Source organism: Rana temporaria, chromosome 6 (genome assembly GCF_905171775.1).
Source record: "Rana temporaria chromosome 6, aRanTem1.1, whole genome shotgun sequence".
In the NCBI taxonomy this organism is placed as follows: Eukaryota; Metazoa; Chordata; class Amphibia; order Anura; family Ranidae; genus Rana; species Rana temporaria.
In genome coordinates, this window is record NC_053494.1 from 165,939,933 (window position 1) to 165,964,689 (window position 24,757).

The following is a 24,757-nucleotide window of genomic DNA, read 5'->3' on the forward strand; positions in this document are numbered from 1 at the left end:
AAAAAGCTCTCCTTTTTTTATTTATTTATTTTTTTTGCCGGGATTCCCGGCAGCTTTTAACCTGTCGGTTTTCCTATGGGAAACACTGCAATGGAGCATACACACGGCCGGGATTCCCAACCAAAGCTCTCATGGCAGTTTTCACATCAGAAAACCCGATCGTCATGTGTAGGAGGAAAAAGTTACTGTGCAGGTTCTCGGGGTTTCCCCTCGGGTGTTTCCCGGCGGACTTTTTACCGCCGGGAATCTTGTACATGTGTACAAGGCTTTACATTCCTGCCTGAAAATGTACTTTTGTGTTTTAGGATCTGTGCATACTAGACATCCCCAAAACATTTTTTAGGAGCATATTCAAAAGGAGCGGTAGCCTTTTTTTTGTTTTAGGATCGGGTGGACAACGGCACCTTTTAACAACCAGTGAATATCTGGTTAATGAGTGAGCTGGGAAGCTGGCCCCCATGTCCTTAACAGATGACTGATCTGAAAACGAAACAATTTCCTCTAATAGAAAAATAAAAAAGTGTATGGTACCCCCAATCTATACCAGGCCCTTATGCACCCTGGCAAGCCAGGAAAGGCGGGGATGAATGAGTGCACCCCCATTTCCTAAACTGTACCAGGCCACATGCCCTCAACAGGGGGGGTGCTTTGTGGCACAAGGGTGCAAGGTTGCCCAGTCGCGTCATCCCTTAGTTTTAGGTGCTCTGGTATGGGTTTTTTTTCTCCATTTTTATTGCTACCAATAGTTTAGCCTACATTCAGCAGTCAGTGGAAAGCCCCCACTGACTGAAGAGTTCTCCATTGCCAGCCCTCTCCTTAAAGGAGTCGTAAAGGCAGAAGTTTTTTTTTTTTTTTTATCTTAATGCATTCTTTGCATTAAAATAAAATATAAGAAATTAACTCCTGTACAGTGGCATGTGGTTGCCATCATCCCTTAGTCAATTATAAACTGAAAAAACCTTGATAGGAGTGGGATTTTTTGGGCAACAAATATAAAGCAACAAAATTCATAAACTATATTTTTATTACAATGCGTAAATATAATAGAATTGGAAGAAAAAAGTATTTTATAATGGAAGACCCTTTTGCGTTACCAACACCCCTGATTAAGCTAGGAAAGAGGAGAAGTTCCCCCAGGGTGGGGCTTTAACGGTAACAATGATAGAGAAATATGAAATATAATAAAATTTATTAGGAAAGAATACAAAGCAAAAATTATAATAAACAACACATTATTATAAAAACAAGGTACATCACTAAGTGGTGCGTGTGTCCGCAGGGATAAGTTCAGGCCTGAACTTATCCCTGCGGACACACGCACCACTTAGTGATGTACCTTGTTTTTATAATAATGTGTTGTTTATTATAATTTTTGCTTTGTATTCTTTCCTAATAAATTTTATTATATTTCATATTTCTCTATCATTGTTACCGTTAAAGCCCCACCCTGGGGGAACTTCTCCTCTTTCCTAAATATAATAGAAAAACAGTATCAATGATGAAATCGAGATCATTATAAAAACAATTCAAATTATACTGTCCGTCACAGCATGCTCATAGTTGGCGAGCTGTAGGCATGCAAGATATTCCGACGCGTTTCGAATGTGTGACATTCTTCCTCAGGGTAATTTACAGTATCAGATTCTAAAGTAGAAAAATACAAAATCACAGAAATACATATTAAGCACTCAAAAGGCTAATCATCACCATGTCACACCACAAAGAGTAGACGTGAATAGTGACTCACCCTATCAATGTCTCAGGTTGTGCATCTCAAAAGCTCCCTGGTGGTAATGTTCAATCTCGGTACCAAGCATACAAAGAGGGGGCCCACCATCCCTCCAACCCATAGGGGGGCAGAATGAAAATATTCAATAGGACGGCACTTAGACTCCTCCCATTGTATCACTATGGAAAGAAGGTGGTGTGTGTGTGTGTGTGTGTGTGTGTGTGTGTATGTGTATATATATGTGTATATATATGTATATATATATGTGTGTATATATATATATATATATATATATATATATATATATATATATATATATATATATATTGCCATTTTACCATGTTCTCAGTGAGGTTGCCTTGGAAAGAAGGTGGATATAGATATATATCTATATCCACCTTATTTACAAGGCAACCTCACTGAGAACATGGTAAATGGATATATATATATATATATATATATATATATATATATATTTTTAAATACGATGAAATGTTAAAATTGCTCATATAGTTTATATTCAAATGCAAGCTGGTTGGTTCAAGATGTTCCATTGATATCTTTTTTTGAATTTCTATAAAAATTGTACAACATAGGACACCATAGTTATATATTTTTGTTTTTGCTTTGTCAATATTTATTTTCATTGCCTAATCATGAAACCTGTGTTAATGATTGAAATGACAAAACTGCTGTAGGTTTTTGAGCTGGCGGTGACCTTTTTATTCTGGTGCGTTCCTAAACATGAACTGGTCTTTACAGTTTTCATGGCACTTTTTAATTTGTCTTTTTTATCTCTGTAAGGATTCAAGTCAATGACCAAATCGTGGAGGTAGACGGTACTAGTTTAGTTGGAGTGACACAACTCTTTGCAGCCACGGTACTGAAGAACACCAAAGGTACAGTCAGGTGGGTGATTTTTATTTTATTTTTTCTGCTTCACCTGAAAAGGATTATAAACATGTCCGAGTTACACTCCTTCTTCTAGAAAGGGGGAAAACACTGCAAGACTAATTTTACAACTTTATGTCCCTTTAATAGACCAATTGAAAATAGAGCTCACATATGAATAGACCAGGTTATTGTTTTAAATGAGGTTCTGCTAAAACAAAAATTGGTTAAAGTGTATGTTAAGCCTAACAGATGTTCTAACGGATTTCTCTGGATTAAAACGGGATGGGGGACACACACACACACACACACACACACACACACACACACACACACACACACACACACACACACACACACACTGTATTCTACTGTTTGACTGGAGGCCCAAAAGAAATACATATTTGCTGATCGTGTTGCTTTTCTTAAAGCGGGGGTTCACCCTATCGACGGGAAAAAAAATAATTTTTTTTCTTTTACCTTTAAATCAGGCATTGTAGCGCGAGCTACAGTATGCCTGTCCCGAATTTTTTCCCCCCATACTCACCTTGTAGTCGTCCATCGAAGATACCGGGGAATGGGCGTGCCTCTGGAGACGGAGGATGATTGACGGCCGGCTCTGGCGCGTCACGCTTCTCCGGAAATAGCCGAAATAGGCTTGGTCTTCACGACGCGTGCGCATAGCCTGTGCGCAGGCGCCGTGAAGAGCCGAGACCTACTCCGGCTGTCTTCGGGGAGAGTGACGTGCCAGGGCCGGCCGTCAATCATCCTCCCTCTCCATAGGCACGCCCATTCCCCGCGGGAGCCGAAATCTACGATGGACGACTACGAGGTGAGTACGGGGTTAAAAAAATCGGGACAGGCATACTGTAGCTCGCGCTACAATGCCTGTCTCGATGGTAAAATCAAGTACGAGAGGGTGAACTACCGCTTTAACTACCAGCTTCATTGTTGATGCAAAGGGTATGTCTGAGACTTGGCAAAGCAGATTACATTGGGGAATGCCAGTTGTAATCTGATTCCCTCCAGACTCTTTGATGTCTTGGCGCTAATTTACAGCATTGTATTTGGTATGTCCATTTTTTTTTTTCCTTTTTAATATATATATATATATATATATATATATATATATATATATATATATATATATATATATATATATATATATATATATATATATATATATATATATATTATATACGCTGTATTGCAACTTTGATCTATTTTAGGGGGAAGTGACTTGGCACAGCAGAACAAAACTTCTGTTATGTGGCATGTTATCCTGTGCATAGTTTGCTTCCTGCCCTTTGGCTTTCTAGAAGTAGAATTTCCTTTAATAGTCCTTAGGCAGATGAAATGTGCCTGGTGAATGGTCAGTTGTAAGCTTGCCAAGGTAGAATAAAGGCTGGACTAAGCAGGCAGTCCTAGCTTGCAAATGATTGTATTTTTTTTTTTTTTTCTTGTGAGATCGAATTGCATGCAATTATTCAGGACAGCGGTTATCAAACGCATTCCAATTGGGCCTCACATGCCAAGCCTTGCTAAACCCTCAGCCTTATTTTATATCATATTCAAAACTAAAATCTTGCTGAAAGTAATACTACGATAAACTTTCATACAAACTTTTGGTTTATGGCAACAATACAAAAGATTATATTTTTAAATGGAAAAAGCAGATTAAATCTGAACTTCAGGCAGGTATAAAGAACACCAATTAAAGTATTTAAAGCTTATGAGATTTTAGTATTTTTGATCTAATGTGTTAAACCGAAAGGCAAGCCTTTTATTTCAGCTTTTCATCTTGTGACCTGTTTTTCTCAAGCTCTCCAGCAGCATATATCAGTTTACATGGATGAAGCAAACCACTTAACACTGGCAGATGTGATTTAAAATTTTCATCCAAAATAAAAATAAAAGGGAGCGCTGGAGTTTGGCTTTAGTTTTTTTAGTGCCGTCCGTGGGGGTATCCCAGTGCGCATGCTCGAAATGAAACTGGAACAAGACAATGTTTAAGACGGTGACGTCATTCTACGCAAATCCCTATTCGCGAACGACTTGCGCAAACGACGTAAAAAATTCAAAATACGAGGCGGGAATGACGCCCATACTTAACATTGAGTACGCCTCATAATAGCAGGTTTAACTATACGCCGGAAAAAGCCAAACGCAAACGACGTAAAAAAAATGCGCCGGACGTACGTTCGTAGATCGCCGTAACTAGCTAATTTGCATACTCGACGCAGAATTCGACAAACGCCACCTAGCGGCTGCCGAAAATTCCACCTAAGATCCGACGGCCTCCTCCCTTCTCTTCTCGCTTAGTGGATCAATTAACGGGGCAAGACTCTTCCTTAGTCAGGGGTAGGGAGGGGGGATGGGGCGGGGGGAAAGATTAGATTTATGGCTAGGTCACCTAGCAGGCATCGGGTACTATCGGCTATACAAGCTAAGAATATAGTCAGTATTGGCTGAAATTGATTGTCTTTTTCTTTTTTTTATTATGTATGCTGTAACATTATCTGATCATACAATTGCCTGTTGTACCAAGTCATTTTAAAATCAAATAAAAAACAAATAATATAAAAGATCCGACGGCGTACGAAGACGTACGCCTGTCGGATCCATCCGAGATGCCGTCGTGTCTTGTTTTGTAGATACAAAACAAAGATACAACGCGCAAAATTTGAAATTACGCGGCGTAGCAAGAGATACGCCGGCGTAATTCTTTCGTGGATCTGGCCCTTTATCTCTGTTGCACTTGGGCCTCATTCACATTATGTGTAGTGTAGCTTTTGTTTGCTTGATTCTCACGCGGAAATGTGTTGCACATAGGGCAACTCATCCACTTCAGCGGGCTGCCCCATGCGCGATTGTCACCCCAAAGAAGCTTGGGGACCAGATTGTGACCCTGAGTTTTTTTTTTTTTTTTTTTTTTAATGCTCCTTTGGACATGGTTCACCCTTAACCTGTCAAGGCACATATAGGTAGGTTTGTGCATGCGTCTTGGGATTTTGGGCATCAGAAAACTTGTTGCAATATTTGCAAGGATCTTATCCATAAAGTCCTGCACTACATTAAAATCTTGCACAGTAATAGAAAATTGTAATATTGCATAAAATAACTGTAATGCTAATATTTCATTACAATATGTACAGGCGCTTCCCTGACTTACAAACGACTCCTACTTACAAACAGGGAATTAACGGGAAGTGAGAGAATTTACCCCTAGGAAGGAAAAATTCACTCCTGTAAGAGTTTATTGTGGGGAAAATGTGTCTCCATTTAAGCTTTATCATCAATCCTTGTTTTCACAACAACCCAAAATGTTCTAAATCCAATTGTCATGAGTACAGAAAGTGAGGTGAAATCTTCTGAACAGGGACACAGACAGCAAAACAAATGTTACAGGGGTTTTAACCCTTCCCTATGCTATCCAAAAAACTTAAAAATTATTGTTTTTGCTGGAGCTACACTTATTTTTTTTTTACCTGCTCTGCCTTACAAACCAATTCAACTTATAGTGATTGTTAAGTCTTGTTTAAAAAAAAAAAAAAAAAAAAAAAAAAAAAAACCTTTTATACTTGCCTCCTCTGTGCAGTTGGTTTTGCACAGAGCAGTTCTGATCTTCTTCTTCTTGGGTACCTCTTTGCTGCTCTTGGCCCCTCCCTCCTATTTCGTGCCCCCATAGCCAGCAGCTGTCTGTTGGACTGGAGCCGAGTCATAGATCCATGTGTCCCCTCAGACATGGAGCCATGACCCGACCCCCTTTATCCCCTGATTGGCTGACTTTGACAGCCGTGGGAGCCATTGGCACAGCGGCTTTGTCACCGCCAATCAGGAGGAGAGTCCCGGATGGCTAGAACACTTGTGGACATCGCTGGAGAGAGATGGGGCTCAGGTAAGAAATAATGGGGTTGCCGAGAAAGCTGCTACACAACATTTTTATTTTTTATCTTAGTGCATAGAAATGCATTAAGATAAACCTTCTGCCCTTACAATTCCTTTTACGAACAAACCTACAGGCACCGTCTTGTTTGTAATCTGGGACCTGCCTGTACATACAATGTATGTGTGATCTAGAGAGAATATATAGATAGATGGATAGATTTAACTCTGATCCAAAAACGTGAGAGGGTGCTACCACCACTGTTAATGCCAATCAAACAGTCCATGAAATCCAAATATTACATTATTCTGCTATAAGATACAGGATATTTCACATGCACTGATATGATCTTTCATTGTAAACCACCACCATTCAATCTCTACACTTACCTTAATTTTGGACCTTTATAGTGGCCACAATGCGCTTTCCCCTTTTGAGTCAATCCAGGTCATTCCAAAAAAATGCCATCAACCGTATTCCTGATATTTCCAGGCCTCTCTAATACCAGGTAGGTCCGGCAAGCTCTCCACCGACACTTATTCAAAGGGTAAAATAAATTGCACATAGTTTTTTACCACTTTTAATAACCCTTAAATAATAAAAACTTCATAAATTGCACTCACAATGTTGGTGCACTAATTCTGGTCCTAAACCTCCTGGTCTTCTGTTCTAATATCCTGTGAGTTTTACCAAGTGAATGTTAAGGCCTCTGATGACGGCTTTGGGTGTCGGATGCTTCAGGCCACCCTTGGTTTTATTCTACTTTATGTGGGCCTGTTGGAGTTTTAGTGTTCCGTCAGTTGAACAATAAAGAAAATGCCAGGTTTTTCTTTTTTTTCATTAAGTTCAGTAAGTCACACAGATCCCACCTGTTTTTTGTCGTTTGCTTCAGTTTTTTTTTTTTTTTTTTTTTGAAAAGTAGTACATTCTGGCAATGGGAGAGGTTATACCTGGCCAGCCAATGGCTTTTTTGTTATTTGGTATTGGCCAGTTCTTTTGAAGGTGACAGCAATTGTATTAGCATAATTAATGATTCCATGTCTCAAAATAAACAGATTTTACAATAAGTACAGAAGTCCTTCTCTTTTATTTTTTTTTGCAAAAAAATGCAGTTTTGATGCTCTGCTTTAGCACACAAAATGCCACCTACCCGTCTGAGCTATCTGGCAGGGTAAATCTCAATGCTGGCTGGACAGATTGGCAGCTAAAAGTTTTCACTTATGTATTTTAACTAATGTATTTAGCCGTTTACTACAACTGTAGTGGTGGTTAAAAGTTTACCAGAGGGCCTCCTGTCCTTTTCAATGAATCCAAAAAATTATATAGACCTTGGATGCAGACTTGACTGTTTTTTCACTGTTTGACCGGTGTGTGGTGTTTGCAGACTATTGGTAGTCTGAGGACGCCACTGTTTGCAGTTGCGTTCTTTGGCCAGAGGCCAGCGCTCCTGTTGGTTCCCCTTTACGCATTCTGTCCACACCAGCTTCTGTTCACGTATTGCACCTTCTGTCTTTGTTCACTTACAGTCTGCTTTGTCCAAATCACTTGTGCCCACTTTGTTCAACCTCTGTTCTTTTGTGGCTATAATATTTATTAATAACCTAGAGGTGATGTACTCAACAGTACTCTCGTGCCTCATTTAAAGCGACAGTATACACTTCACAGTTTTAAGAAGGTGCTGCAATAAGGCATTATTTGAAAATGGCCAACATCCTTGAGTATAGTAAAATTGAACTTCATTCGTACTGGCGGTGACTAGGTGGGGAATTTCCGGCTTGTCATTTTGGATATTTATTGTGTTTTAGAAGCCATTTTTCCTTTTTACTCTATGTAGTCGGAATGAGGCAGGCAGACGATGCCTGCTTTAGATTCACTTTAATGAATCTTTCCACAGGAAGGGGTAAGATCCAGTGCAGATGGTGGAGATCCTCAGTGGTGTAGAAGCTGCCTGCCTTGGAACCAGATTACCTTCATCAACATCAATACCTTAAGCTAATAAGACAATAAGATAATCTTGTGTGTCCGGAACTTTTTTTTTTTTTTTTTCCCTCCTTTCCTTTAAAGTGACTGTAAAGTCTCGTTTAACCACTTAAGCCCCGAACCATTATGAAGCTAAAGGACCAGGCCCCTTTTTGCGATTTGGCTCTGCCTCGCTTTAACTGACAATTGCGCAGTCGTGCAACGTGGTTCCCAAACAAAATTGACATCCCACAAATAGAGCTTTCTTTTGGTGGTATTTGATTACCTCCTGCGGTTTTTAATTTTTGCGCTATAATTCAATATTTTTTACTTTTTGCTATAATAAATATCCCCCAAAAAAATATAAAAAGTTTTCTTACTGTAGGGGTGCGTGGCTTGGTGTGTGACGTCACTGATCGCCGTTCCCTATGACGGGGAACAAACGATCAGTGACAGGTTCACTAGAAAGAACGGGGAGAGGTTTGTTTACACTTGCCTCTCCCCCGTTCTTCAGCTCTGTGACCCAATCGCAGGACACCTGTGGCGATCGGGTCCCGGGGACGCGGTCATGGAGCACAGGACCGGTTCGCGAGCAGCTTGCTATGGGGGCACCCGAGTTGAGTCACAGTTCCGTGTGTCCATTAAGAAACTGAGCCCCACCCATCTCTCCTGATTGGCTAACTGACTTTGGCCAGTGGCGCCACTACTGTCTCAGGGGGATAGTTCCAGATGGCTAAGCCACTCGTGGACATTGCTTCAGAGAGATATGGGGCTCAGGTAAATAATTGGGGGGGGGGGGGGCTGCTACACACAAGGTTTTTTATCTTCATGCATAGAATGCATGAAGATAAAAAAAACTTTAACCATACAGTTTATCCTAGTCAGGAAAAATATTGTTGGTTGGAGAAAGTTAACTTGCCAGAATTTTTAATGCCTTACTTTGCTAAGAAAACCTCTTTTGGCTTGAATCTATCATTCATACTCAGATTATTACAGTTGGGCAGACTTGCCAGTGAAAGATTTCCCTGCATTCTAGCACTAGGCTCTACAGAAGGCCTTGACTCTCCCGCCTTTCCTAAGCCCACCAATCATTTAGCTGTAAAGTATTCGAGCCTCTGCTAGCAGCTACGTTTTTGGGATTTTATGGTTTATAATTGGGTTTGTCATTGGGATGGGGCTGAGCTTGGCAGCTTTGAGAGCGGTTAGTGCCCCTGCCTAGTGCTAGCGCCTGTGCCTAGTTTCCAGGGTCCTCGCCAGACACAAAGGAACGGAGTTGTAGGCAAGAATGACTAACTGTGATATACCAGTTTTGTCAGGTTATTCGTGTCAATGCACACGTATTAAAATTGGCCTAATAGGTTTAAAACTTTTTTGTAATATTTTTTCTCTGACGTTTACATGCTATGAATCTGTAGCATGATGAAATGTGTCTTGCTTTAGTTTTACTTTTTACTTTTCCCACCTTTTTTAGATTTAATATTGGAAGAGAGAAGCCGGGAACACAGAGTGAAGTGGCACGTCTTATCAGTGAAACCCTGGAGCAGGAAAGATGTCAGCAGTACGACCAGCACTACTCTGAGGGTAGTACTGGGCAGGTAATATGAAGGACTTGCTTATGCCTTTTAAATTATACCATTGTTATTCACTTTAAAGAATTCAGTACAGAGGAAGCATGGAGGCCACCATAGCTGGCCAGTAAAAATGTTGCTTGGCTCTAATGACATTGTCACAGAACTGGGATACCGGTATGTAATTCTCTCCACTCTGTACTACAGTACTATTTAAACCATGAAATGTACAAAAACAGACATTAATATAGAGTACGCTGCTGATGTGCTAAATAAACCCCTTGAAAAATAAATATGAAGCCAAATATTACCTCATTAAGCCCAGCACTGAGAATATTACAGTGAATATACAATCTATATAAGCCTACAGTGCTTGCGCAACTCGCCAGAGCTCTCTTCCCCGCTCCAAGCACTGCAGAGGGAGAGGCTGAGAGAAGTGGAGGAGAGCAGCGAGGGGTCAGGTGAGCGGCACTGTAACAAAGGTATTTGGCACAATAATATTACAAAAACACACATTGTACACTATATAATACTGTAATAGAGTGGATTATAGGATTTTACAACCACTAGATCTTATATTGCAGCCATCCTGGAAAATCGCAGTAGGTCTTATTTTCAGGGCAGGTCTTATTTTCGGGAAAACACGGTATATATAAAACATAGGCTCTCTAAAACATCATGCAAAGTATCTCATTGTACAATTTTATATTAAACTCAAACTGTGGAAAGGTTATAAAAATGTCTACTGCCCATATAAATACAAAATGTCCATTTATTTGCCACGGCACCCTGCATGCTTATTAAGGTCCTAGCACCAGTACCAAGTTTTAAGGGCCCAGGGAATTTTGGGGCTCGGATACCTGAACGACCTCCTGCTCAGTGATCATTCACTACAGGCCCTAGAACAGAGCATAGTCTGCACAGTGCTGTATTTATATAAAGTCTGGGCTGGGTCATAAATGTCAAGGTCAGCCTTGAGACCAGCTCAAAGTCTATAGTCTAAAGCAGGGGTCTCCAAACATTCTAAACAAAGGGCTGGTTTATTGTGCTTCAGACTCTTGGAGGGCCAGACCTTGGCCAGCGGGAGTAGAAATTTTCCTGGCATCATTGTTGGTAAACATCTGGTATTAGGGGGAGAAATAGTGCCCCATTGCTGGTATCATAGAGATGAATAGTGCTCTATTGTGTCAGTGGGAGAAATGGTGCTCCGTTGTTGGTGTCAGATGACAGAATCGTGTCTCGTATCAGTGGGTGGGATAGTGCCCCAAGGGCCGGATAAAGGCAAGCAAAGGGCCGCATCTGGCCCTCGGGCCACAGTTTGGAGACCACTGGTCTAAAGTATTTAGGTCTGATCCTAGATCCAGTCCAGTCAATTTTTTTTTTTTTGTTTCTCTTTTTGTCCAAGGATGGACACAGCCTCTTTAAGTCTTGACTTGTGGGTTATGTTCCATTTATTAGAAGAGGACTAGGCAGACATGTTGGATATTTAAATACATGTAACTTTAACAGAGTTGAACAGCCCCGCCCTGCAGCTCCAGTTTTTTTTCCTGCCTAGTAGAGGAGTAGGACCTGGCTCCCTTTGGGCCCAAGGTCCTAAAGAAATGTTTTAATTTATTTTTGAGAAATCGTCTTAACTGCCGGCTGGGTGACAGACTGGATATTATAGATCCTTGCAGTCCCCCCAGTCTGGCCATCGAGCATGAGCAGACCTTAGCTACGTGCTGGGTCAGCCACGATGGACCCTATGGCTCCAGGGGTGGCCGGTGGGCTACATGCTCCAGGGTCCACATATGACTGGGCTGCTGTTGTCTCAGTCACAGTGGACCGGGCCGATAGCTACTCCGTACCACTCGGTTGTAGGCCTGTCAGGGACACGCCAGCAAGGACGGGTAAGTACGATTCCTCCTGCCTCGGCAGGATGGAACAGCTGGGCATTCCTAGGATTAAGGTGTTCTTCTGTCCTCCCTTTCCCTGCCCTCTGTCACTTTTCTCCTCCTGCCTTTGCTGCAACCGGGGTATGCCTGTGGGTGGACTCAAAGTCCCGGTTGGGGACCGTGGAGGTGTTGGGACCCGCTTTCTGTGGGGGGGTCTGTCGCATTGGAAGCCTCAGCCGCGGCCTTCTCGTCCACATCGCAGTGTTTGGGTGCCATTTTGGTAGCGCTGACGCCATTTTTTTTTGTTATACTGCTGTTTGCATTGTTTTTTTTCCATTGGTGGCCATTTTGCCATGGCCACGCTGTGACGCAGGTCGGCATTGCTGGCAGACATTTTCTTGTGGTCCGCGCTCTGTTTTCTGAGGCGTCTGGCCCGAACATTTTGGAGTGGGTTTTGGCCTCTAGCGCTGGCTGGCTTTCTAAACGGCGCAAGCAGCACAATTCACCTCACAGGAGTTTTTCTGTCATACACTGTGTGCGGAAGCAAGGCGGGGAGCAGGTCTCTTGCCGGGGAGTGAGTCCCCTGTGTAACCCCCCCCCCCCCCCCGGTCTGTGCAGCAAGGAAGGTGGCCCTTTTTTGTTAAGGTGTCTTGACTTGGTTCCTAAGGGCTGTCGGTGGGCATTATGGAGTCAGTAACTGGCCTTTCTTCCCCAAACACCTCAGAGGCAACAACCAGTGCCCCTGCGGTTCCCATGGATACTTTGTCGGCAGTCCTCTAACTGGCAAGGTGCTTTAACTGGCAGAGTGTGAAAGTAATAGAGAACTTTGGGAAGGATCGTCCTTTTGACTGCAGAGATTACTTTGTGGACGTTATCTCCTGCTTGACGACCAAGCACAAAGCCCATCTGGTCCCTCTGAATGAGGACCTGAAGGTATTTGTTGAACTGTGTGCTTAGAATTTTGCCAAAAACCTTCAGGTCCACATTTTACAGAGAAATGGGACAAAGATTTGTGGGTCAGTGGCCTCTTCAGTTGACTTGGGAATCATAGAAATGTGGGCCATAAGTTTGTCTGGTGAGAGCCGTGCACCATCAAGCCAGGAATTTAAATAAGCGGTCAGGTAAGGTTGCAAATGTTTTGTAATACAGACTGTTGAAACCATCCGGACCCTGAGGCTTTGACTGGCTTAAGAGATTTGATAGCTTGGGTGACCTCTGGCTCAGAGTTGGGTGCGTTCAGGGTAGGGCTGCAACTAACGATTATTTTCATAATCGATTAGTTGGCCGATTATTGTTTCGATTAATCGGATAAAAACAAAAATAAGTACAAAAAGAGCAAATAATCGCTACTGTAAGGGGTTAATTTTTTTTACTGGGGGACAGTGAAAGTAATATTTACAGTAGCGATTTGCTTTTTTGTACTATAAAGGGCTAATTTTTGTTTTTTTAACCCCATTATGTTACTGGTCGATTAATCGATTATGAAAATTGTAATCGAATTATTTTTATTATCGATTAGTTATCGATTAGTTGTTTCGGCCCTAGTTCAGGGTGTCTTAGGCTGTCGAGGACAATGAAGCAAGGCTAAATGTTTGCTTGAAAAAAGCTCTCAGCCTTGCCCAGATCAAGAGGCGGGTCTGCTGTATAGGGATGACAAAAAAGGAGGCAAATCTAGAGAATCTTAGACTGGTCCGAGGTGAATTCACCTTGCCTTACCTGTTGCCGAACTGGCTTGCATGAGTGCCCCACCGAATTAAGTTCCCTGGCCAACATAGGACCAGGTTTGTTTGCGCTACTGTAAAATGTATATTTGGTCCAGCGCAATGCCTTTTCAGCCTGGGCAGAGAAGAGCAGATCCAGCCCAGTGGCCAGATAGTCATAGGCCTTTCTATTTGTCGCTGTCGGGTGTGTTTTTAAGTCTGCTGCTTCCAACAGGGGGGGACAATTCCCGGGCCCGTTGCTCACTTGCTTGTTTATTACAGGATGCAATCTAAATCGGATGCCCCCTGACTGTAACCTTGTGGGCTTCCCACAAGGAGACGGGAGCTTCAACCAAGCCTACATTTTCAGTAAAATAAGTTTGGCTGTGTGTTTGCACCTGAACACATGTATCCTGGGTAGTTAAGAGGGATTCATTAATCCGCCAAAGATGGGCTGGACAGGTTAATCCAGTGAGGGTAATTCCAAGAACCAAAGGATCGTGGTCAGACCATGGAGAGGTGGAAATAATAATCTTATGCACTAATGGCAGAGAACAGAGTTGCAGAAACACTTGATCTATTCAGCAAGAACTCTGAGGATTAGAAAAGAATGTGAATTTCCAAGAAGGATATCGCTTACGCCACACGTGCACCAGACCATATGACTGAAAGAGTGCACAGTGCTAGTTCTTCAGAGGCATCGTGGCATGGAGGTACTTCCCTGGAGCTACGCCTGTCCAGAGTAGAATTGAAGACAGAGTTTGAGTCTCCCATCATAATAAGCGGGCCCCTCTGGTGCCTGGTAACCACTTGAAGCAAGTGCGAGAAAAACCTTTTGCTGAAATTTGTTAGGGGCGTAATAACCCACCAAGATTACCTCTTGATCTCACAGGGTTCCTTGCAAGAGCAAATATCTACCCGTGGGGTCCGTAGAGCAGTTGAATGAGAGATTATGGCGGAACGCCATCAGCACCCCTCTGGATTGGGAGAACCTGGTTTCCTTCAGACAGACTACATCTATGGATTGAGATTTTAAGTGGCAGAAGAGCTTTGATAGTTTTGGGAGAATTAAACCCATGGATATTTTGTGTGAATAGTTTTAACGCGTTGCGAGCCATCATGGGGGAGAGACAGAAATCGTATTGTCATAGAAAATTGCACAGGCCAGATACCTCTCCTGATGAGGTTCTTTGAGTCCAAGAGGGAGAAGAAATCATGTTTTTTTAATACACATAATCACCACACAAGGTGGGCATCACATTCTAACTGTAGAATACTCAAGGGGGGTGGCTCTACAACCAACCACATGGCTTTAAATTGCATGTAATATAACCGCCCCTTTAGAGGGGGCTAAGAAAAACAAAACTTACTCCCACGCACGACCCAATTGCTTGGAAGAAGGCTGGGGGCCTGAGGCCCTCACCTGGCTGTTGGAGGCACCCGAATGGGACATCAGGTGAATTGCCTCGAAGGTCGCCTGGGCCTCCTCAATGGTGCAAATAGTGTGACTCCGCCCTTGGTAAGTGAATGTGAGGCGGAAGGGGAAGCCCCAAACATACTTAATGACGTTCCATCAGAACTGAGGTGTACTGTAGATGTTTCCAGGTCCTTGATAAGCTGGTACTTGTGCCCTTAGAAGCATAAATCAGGCTTGTTGTGTGCTGCCTTAATGAGGGTCTCCTTGGTGAAAAGTATGTGAACTTTATAATGTCCCAGGGGGGGACTCCTCTCCTCGACCCCAGCCATTCCCATATGCTCTATGGGGGATGGCTGGAACAGGTCAATGGAGGTCAGACCAGCAAAGGTTTTTGGGAGGCCCCATAGGTGGAGTTTTCCCCGTCGGGACCTATTCTCATAATCCAATTTTAAAGGGGCTGCATTCAGTTCCTTACGAATGTCCTGCAGATCGTGTTCATGGTGGTTTATCCATCACTGCAGCATCCATTCTGTCCTCTAAAGCAGAGATCTCCAAACTACGGCCCTCCAGCTGTTGCGGAACTACACCTCCCATGAGGCATTGTAAAACTCTGACATTCACAGACATAGCTAGGCATGATGGGAATTGTAGTTTCTGAACAACTGGAGGGCCGTAGTTTGGAGACTCCTGCTCTAAAGCATTTGTATGGCTGCCCAGCTCCTGGATCTCTTTTGTGAGGTGCGCAGCCAGCTTTGAGGGGTCAGCAGATAACCCGTCCTGGAGCATGGGTTTTAAAACGAGCCAGCAGGTATGCATCTCTTAATGCTGGTGTTGGATATGGCTGCTGGGCCCCATGCAGGCTCTGTGTTTGAGCAGACATACGGCTCACCTGATGGTGGAGGGGGTGAGGGCTCCATGTCAGAGGCCAGTGTCTCCAGCGGGACATCTGGCGGGAAGACCGCGGAGTTCGCTTGAGCGGCGTGCTTCACGGTTGGACTCCGTGTCGTGCCCGTTCTGCACCCCATCTGATCCGCGGGGGGTATGGGAGATGCTACGCCCGCAGAAGCCTGGATGCTTTATTTCAGCCAATGTGGTCAGTAGCGGAGGAGCGGGATTACCTCATGGCCATCTTCGTGCGCCCCAGCAGCGGCCTTTTTTTCTATGCATTTTCGTCATAAGTTTACCTAGTTTTATCCTAATGTGGAGATCTAGGAAGGAAATTTGGTGGGGATCCTTAATAAAAGTTGACCATATATTTCTACTATTTGCGTTCAGCTCCCCATTGCATCAGGTGGAACTGAGAGGTTCTCAATCTTCATCAACACTTGCCTGGTATCTTGTACAAAGGCTGGTAGCTTGGTGACCAGTTCTTTGAGGCGTGCGTCTAGATATTTTCCTATCTTCTCCAAGGGGCTCTTGATAGCCAAGATAATTGGTCTACTGGGTGGGTTCTGTAATGACTTGTGGACTTTTGAAATGATGTAGATGGTAGGTGTGTTGAATTCCATTACCTTTTTAGTTATTCCAGCTCTTGGTTATGAGGTTCACTTCATAAGACAGGCTTGTTGGTTTAAAATGTAGTTCTTCCACAATCGAGGGAAAAAAGTTTGTCGGTAATTTCTCATACGTTGATCTATCACTTGGGTAGTTTGTTAGGTTTGCAAATTTATTCATGTATATGCTTTGTATTTTCTTTGACTGTACATTTTTCCTTTTTTATTTTTTATTTATTGTTGTTGGGAGGCGGTAAAACCCAGCGGTTGAGCCACATTTTTACTGCCCCCCAGCTGCTACCCTGTTTAGCTGCAGAGGCAGGGACCGGGGGTGTACATGCAGCGGTTGTGATGCTTTGCTGTTGCTTTTAACCACAGCAATTAAGGGGTAAACCAGGTGGTGAGGAGGCAATACAGTGCCTGATCTGTCAAATGCTTTCTGAGGAGTGGCCGATCGCTGATTGCTCTTCAGAGATGAAAGCTCATGTGTTTTTATGAAAAAAAAAAAGAAAGCTTGTGTGAACGAGCCCTAAGAGCTTTTTGGATAAAACCATAATATATAAGCATTGTAGATGGCTGCTTACATGTTTTGTTATCTTCTAGAATGCATAGCTTTGAAAAAAAGCTGTAGTAAAAGTTGGTGTGTGTGTGACCTAAACTAAATTGAACTAAGTTTTTGTAACAACACTCTTCAGATCAGCAATGGCAGCATTCATATTTCTGGACAGCTGAACATTGGGAACTAACAAACCGGGAAATTGTTTATTTTCCATGATTGTATCTGTGGGTTGCCTCACACATTTATCTTGTCTGCAGGAAGAAGACTTTGACGACGAGGACGACGACGATGATGATCTAGAGCCCCAGTTTCATGGCAATTCTGTGGAAGTTTTTGATCTGCCAGAAAATGAAGACAGTTTCTCATTAGATATGGACACGTCACAGATGGCATTAAAGTTTAAAGAGGTACTTGAATCTGAATATTTTATTTAATTTTGTGCAGCTACCAATACAGTCAGCGGGATCTGTTGATCGATTCCCCATATGTCCATGTTAGGGTTGCACCGATACCACTTTAAGACCAAGTACAAGTACTGATACTTTTTTCAAGTACTCACGATCCTTTTTTATTTTTATGTCATGTGACGGTGGCACTAATATGCGCACTGATGGTGCTCACAATCCACTGATGGACTGTCGTGTTTTGTTTTTGTTTTTCTTTAATTTTATTAAATTTTTCCGATATCTCCCCTTTTTGAAATGAGATTTACCGGCTCCTTTCTCCTATCGCCATCCTGACAGAATCAGGACGAGGGGCGACCAGGGAGGAGCCGGGGGGAACACAGGACAATTGGGGATGATCGGTGCGGCAATGGGGGCAGTGACAAAGCACTGATCTCCCTGACAGCCAAAGGAAGACGAGAAGAAGCGGCTGTCAGAAAACCACCATTGCACCAATCATTTATGAGGCTACTCGACCCCCCCGCGATACTGAGGACCCCGGGTGTACTGGCCTTTTGCCTGGTATCGGGTCAAGCATCGGAGCATTTGCATGAGTACAAGTATTCATGCGAATGTTAAGTATCAGTACCGATACTAGTATTGGTGCAACCCTAGTCCATGTATTTCTTTAGCTAGTCTTTCCCTATGCTTCACTAGGATAAGACCACTTTCTGTTCCGGTTCACACAACGTTTGAATGTTTCACCAGCCTCCTCTGTATTGCACCATAAATATTAACCACTTCAAGACCAAGCCTATTTCTAAAACTTGTTTAAAAGTTAAAATCAGTATTGTTTGCTAGAAAATTTACTTGGAACCCCCAAATTTTATATACAATTTTTTAGCAAAGATCCTAGAGAATAATATGGCGGCCGTTGCAATATTTTGTTGCATGGTATTTGTGCAGCAATTTTTCAAACGCAATTTTTTGGGGAAGAAATACACTTTAGGCTTCTTTCACACTATGGATTGTATGTCCGTTTTATAATATCCGTATTACACCTATTAACGGACGTTTATTAACGGATTTAATAACGGATACATACGGATAAATATTTTACCATTCTTCCTTTATTGAAAACGGATAATGTTTATCCGTATATATCCGTATACATCCGTTATATCATTCCTTTCTAACGTCCGTTAATAAACATTTCACCCTCAGCTCCAGAAGTCGTATGGATATTCAGGGGAACCCCGCCGTCAATTTAAAACAAAAATGACGTGCGGTTCCCGGTAAATATCCATAACCAGACCCTTCAGGTCTGGTATGGATATTCAGGGGAACCCCGCCGTCAATTTAAAACAAAAATGACGTGCGGTTCCCCCTAAATATCCATAACCAGACCCATTATCCGAGCACGTTGACCTGGCCGGCCGCAGAAAAGAGGGGGGGACAGAGTGCGGCCCCCCCTCTCTCCTGAACCGCACCAGGCCACATGCCCTCAACATGGGGAGGATGTCCCCATGTTGATGGGGACAAGGGTCTCATCCCCACAACCCTTGCCCGGTGGTTGTGGGGGTATGTGGGCGGGAGGTTTATCAGAATCTGGAAGACCCCTTTAACAAAGGGGACCCCCAGATCCTGACCCCCCCCCTGTGTGAAATGGTAATGGGGTACACTGTACCTCTACCATTTCACGAAGGAAGTAAAAAGTATTGTAAAAAAAACACACTGACACAAAAGAATAAAGTCCTTTATTAAAAAAAAAAAAAACTCCAGCGCTGAAAAATCCACTCGTTCCCGGCTTCCTGCGTTGTCCTGATCCTGCGACGGGTGCGGGTGATCTCCCGCGATGTGAAGATCCAGCGTCGGGTGATCTCCGCTCCGGCGATGTGAAGATCCATCCATCCGGCGCAGCAGCATCCCGGACCTCCTCTCACCGCTGGGCACAGCCCAGCGAATGAGCGGCTGAAGCAGTGACATTTCTTATATAGAGGAGGCAGAGCCACCCGTCACGTGACCCTGCCCCCTCTGACGTACCTCTGCTACGTCACTGGGGAAGACCAAGAAGAGGAAAGACCTTTCTCTTCTTGGTCTTCCCCAGTGATGTAGCAGAGGTACGTCAGAGGGGGCAGGGTCACGTGACGGGTGGCTCTGCCTCCTCTATATAAGAAATGTCACTGCTTCAGCCGCTCATTCGCTGGGCTGTGCCCAGCGGTGAGAGGAGGTCCGGGATGCTGCTGCGCCGGATGGATGGATCTTCACATCGCCGGAGCGGAGATCACCCGACGCTGGATCTTCTCATCGCGGGAGATCACCCGCACCCGTCGCAGGATCAGGACAATGCAGGAAGCCGGGAACGAGTGGATTTTTCAGCGCTGGAGTTTTTTTTTTTCTTTTTTTAATAAAGGACTTTATTCTTTTGTGTCAGTGTGTTTTTTTTACAATACTTTTTACTTCCTTCGTGAAATGGTAGAGGTACAGTGTATCCCATTACCATTTCACACAGGGGGGGGTCAGGATCTGGGGGTCCCCTTTGTTAAAGGGGTCTTCCAGATTCTGATAAACCTCCCGCCCGCATACCCCCACAACCACCGGGCAAGGGTTGTGGGGATGAGACCCTTGTCCCCATCAACATGGGGACATCCTCCCCATGTTGAGGGCATGTGGCCTGGTGCGGTTCAGGAGAGAGGGGGGGCCGCACTCTGTCCCCCCCTCTTTTCTGCGGCCGGCCAGGTCAACGTGCTCGGATAATGGGTCTGGTTATGGATATTTAGGGGGAACCGCACGTCATTTTTGTTTTAAATTGACGGCGGGGTTCCCCTGAATATCCATACCAGACCTGAAGGGTCTGGTTATGGATATTTACCGGGAACCGCACGTAATTTTTGTTTTAAATTGACAGCGGGGTTCCCCTGAATATCCATGCTCAGTAAAATTAACGTCCGTTAACATAACGGACATTTACGGAGACATTTACTAACGTCCATGTGCCATAGACTTCAATGTTAAAATATAACGGACGTTAATATATCCGTTACTTGCAACGGACAAAAAATTGACAAAAAATAGTGCAAGACCCGTCACATATTCCGTTAAAACTAACGTCCGTATGTTATAACGGACTATTACGGATCTTTACGGAACATAAAAAAATCCCATAGACTTTAATGATATTTTATAAAGGACGTATAACTTCCGTTTTTTACCATTATCTGACGGATTTTAAAACGGATTATTAAAACGGATTTATTTTGTAGTGTGAAAAGGGCCTTACTGTATTTAAAAAAAAAAAAAAAAAAACCTCAACTCAAACGATTGTGGTGATACCTCACATGTGATTTGAACACACTTTACATTTTTGGGGCCGCGACTTTCGTATGAATTTTCTTTGGTGCGCGGGGATGGGGCCGCTTTAAAAAAAAGTGTGTGTGTGTGTGTGTGTGTGTGTATATATGTGTGTATATATATATATATATATATATATATATATATATATATATGTATATATATATATGTATATATATATATATATTAGTTTTACTTACACTGTTTGTTTCTTTAACCACTTCCATACAGGGCATTTTCACCCCCTTGCCGCCCAGACCAATTTTTAGTTTTCGATGCTTTCGCACTTTGAATGACAATTGCGCGGTCGTGCGACGTGGCTCCCAAACAAAATTGACGCCCTTTTCCCCCCACAAATAGAGCTTTCCTTTGGTATTTGATCACCTCTGCGGTTTTTATTTTTTGCGTTTTATAAACAAAAGAAGAGCGACAATTTTGAAAAAAACACTATCTTTTTTACTTTTTGATTTAATAAATATTTTTTTTTTCCTCAGTTTAGACCGATTCGTATTCTTCTACATATTTTTGGTAAAAAAAAATCGCAATAAGCGTATTTGATCGGTTTGCGCAAAAGTTCTAGCATCTACAAAATAGGGAATAGAATTATGGCGTTTTTAATATTTTTATTTTTTTACTAGTAATGGCGGAGATCTGCGATTTTTTTTTTATTTTTTTTATTGTGACATTGCGGCGGACATATCGGACATTTTTGACACATTTTTGGGACCATTCACATTTATACAGCGATTGGTGCTATAAAACTGCACTGATTACTGTGTAAATGTCACTGGCAGGGAAGGGGTTAACACTAGGACGAGGAAGGGGTTAATATGTTCTCTAAAGTTCTAACTGTAGGGGGACTCACAAGGGGAGGAGACCGATGTGTATTCCTCTGTACTGGGAACACACATAGGTCTCCTCACCGCTGACAGGTCATGGATCTGTGTGTTTACACACACAGATCCATGGTCCTGCCATGATTGCGGGCAATCGCGGGTGCCCGGCAGACATCGCGGGCACGCACACCGGGTCCCGAGCAATGTTGCCGGAGCTTGTGTCGCCGGCGGCGCACGCCCCCTAGCCGCCCGGGAATGCAAGAACATCATATGACGTCCAGTCTGAAGGAGGAAGGGTTCCCGCCGACGTAATTTTACAATGACTCGGTAGGGAAAGTGTTAAAAAAAATAAATAAAAATTCTGATCACTGTAAACATCCCTTGTGAGAGTAATGGGCAGTGACAAATATGCTTTATGGAGAGATCTGCGGTCAAAATCCTTTTTCTATTTTATTTTTTTTATTTTATTTTTTATACCTTGGATTTTTTTAAATCGGCACCGGTTGGGGAGGGAGGAAGGAAATGTCCCCTTCCGCTGCTTGTGCTAACGGACAAGTGGCTCATTAGCCGCATTGTTTATCACTTGAAAGCTTCCTGCCAACAGTAAAACAGTACCGGGTGAGGCTTCTGGCTGTACAACCACTTCAACAAAATGACGTACAGGTACGTGATTTTGCATGAAGTGGTTAAAATGCAAATATGATGAAACACTGCATGAGTTGTCTGTCTCAGATCTAATGGCTATTTTAGCTCTCATCTGCACTAGACACTTTGACACTAGATTGTGGGATATATAGTTTCATCGCAGGAAGTTAGGCTGGCCATACACTATATACAATTTTCTTCTACAGCTTTTCTTTAGATTTTCCAAACCCATATGAGGTCAAACCTAAACGCTTTCAACTTTGTATGCAATCAGGCAGGCCCTTGTGCTCCGTAGTTGAAGGTAAATCTAAAGTAAATTGAACAAGAAAATTGTATCCTGTAATTTAGCTTTAGATTTCGCACTACAGACAGGAGTCCTGCATGAACCTGTGCAGTGCCATGCTGAATGCCTCACGGGACAACAAATTACACCATGAAACTACATGATTAAGAAATCTTGGGAGGGAAGTCCTGGAAGGCCGAGGGACTCATGGCCATCGCTGGATAAAGATGGGGGTGCTGGGTGGCTGCTACACACAGGCTTTTTCTCCTAATGCATAGACTGCGTTAAGATGAAAAAAAAACCTGCCTTTACAACGCCTTAAACCGCTTTTAAATTCTGGGGAGAAAAATGTCTATCTTTTCTTCCTGTTATAAATAGATACAGTAGGCTTACCTAATATATGACTTTTACAACTTGGCTAGTAGACTAGCCCAAACAACCCAATGGCACTTCTCCATCGCAGATGCCCTGGCCTCAATTTGAATATATATCAATTCGCCAGTTCTACCTGCCATGCCACGGGTTCGGCCCAGAGAGACTAGCCCTCTGAACAGCATTGTTTGCAAAACATATTTATGGTCATTATACCACCAGAAATGTTAACCTATGCTCCTCTAGGCCCCCCTATCTTCATTCCTAGGAGATATGATTCCCCTCAGCCTTTGTTTCACCCAATGACTTCCTTTGGTTGGAGTCGAACACCCTCACCACTCTTAACTCCCTAACCTTAATCCATCTGTTATAATTCCTCCAGGGACAAGGGGGGTCACATCTAAGATTTATAGCTATCTAAATGGGTTGCACTTACTTGAGATGTACTCAACCATGGTCCGATGGCAATCTGACATGGGTGAAGAGTTTACCACAGAGGAATGGTCAGACATACTTTTGAACATGCACAAATGTAGGTGCTCCACGCCTCTTAAGGAGACAGTGAAATGACATACTAGATGGTACCTGACCCCTAATAAAAAAACATTTGTTTTATCCAAATGTCCTGGAAAACCTCTTTAGGCAGTGCCAAGCTGCAGGCTTATTTCTCCACATATTCTGGCACTGCCCAGGCCTTAAGCCAATTTGGCATTAGGCTGCCTCTAGAGGGGCCCAAACGACAGGGTCTCATCAATGTGCCTTCTTTTTGCACCTCTTCCAGAGGTCCCAGCCCCAACCCAAAAATTGACCCAAACACTTTTCTGCGTGATCATTTGGGCTATTGCGTTAAAATGCCACCCTCCTACAGTGCCATACGAATAATACCATTCTTGATACGATGCATATCTTTGATCGCAAATGGGAAAGTTGGGAATTATATGGTAGCTACTTGGGAAATACAATACAATTACACCACAATAACACCTCTGGTGGCATGAGATATATTTTTACACAGTTAATTACTTCCCACTTTTATTTTTCCTTTTTATTGTTTGGTTCATTAGGAAGCCTACTTGGTTTGTCTTTAATTATTTTTACTACTTTGTCTTATGAACCGGGAAACAGGGATGTACTTATCCTAGGTACTGTTGCCCTTCTTGAACCCACAGGATGGACACTAGAATATTTCAGATGCACGATCAGTTATTTACTCATAACTCGAGACTGAATCCAAGCATTTGCTATTGTCTTTATTGATGCTGTACACTGCATTTTGTGCCTTGGTTATACTTGTTATTCATACATGAAAATTATCATGTTTACTAGTTCGCTTTGTTAAATTTTATATATATATATATATATATATATATATATATATATATATATATATATATATATATATATATATATATATATATATATATAATAATTTATTATACAATCTGTTGCAGGAGGATCTCTGTTGCCATGTACAGTCATCTATCTTGGGGGACTACCCATGTTCTAAAAATACCGTACTTGCATCAGCTTGGGTAAAGGGAATCAAAAATTCTTATTAGATTTTGAGTTCTCATTGTAGCAACATGGAGTATGTCCTGCATTACTAAGGCTGGAGAGTGCATAGAAAACAGTCTGATTCCAGGTTTTATTGCCAAAGCTTAATTGAACAAGCTGAAGTTAAAAGCTGATTGGAAGTAAACACCTGAATTGCATATAATAAAGCTGATCTGTAGGTAAAATGAATATCTTCTAAACGTGGACTGTTTAGGAGATATTCCTATAAGCAGGAGCTGGTGATGTCACCAGCGCAT

The 24,757-nt window shown here is 42.8% G+C and overlaps 1 protein-coding gene across 4 annotated transcripts in view; it reads left to right on the top strand.

Moving 5' to 3' along the window:
• Positions 1–24,757, top strand: part of LOC120944009 (neurabin-1-like) — a 146,294-nt gene that overhangs the window by 68,065 nt on the left and 53,472 nt on the right. For all 4 annotated transcript variants that reach the window (XM_040357743.1, XM_040357740.1, XM_040357741.1 and 1 more), the window contains exons 5-7: positions 2,534–2,638; positions 9,937–10,060; positions 17,334–17,483. In XM_040357743.1, the coding sequence (XP_040213677.1) occupies positions 2,534–2,638; positions 9,937–10,060; positions 17,334–17,483 (379 nt within the window). The remainder of the gene's footprint in view (positions 1–2,533; positions 2,639–9,936; positions 10,061–17,333; positions 17,484–24,757) is intronic.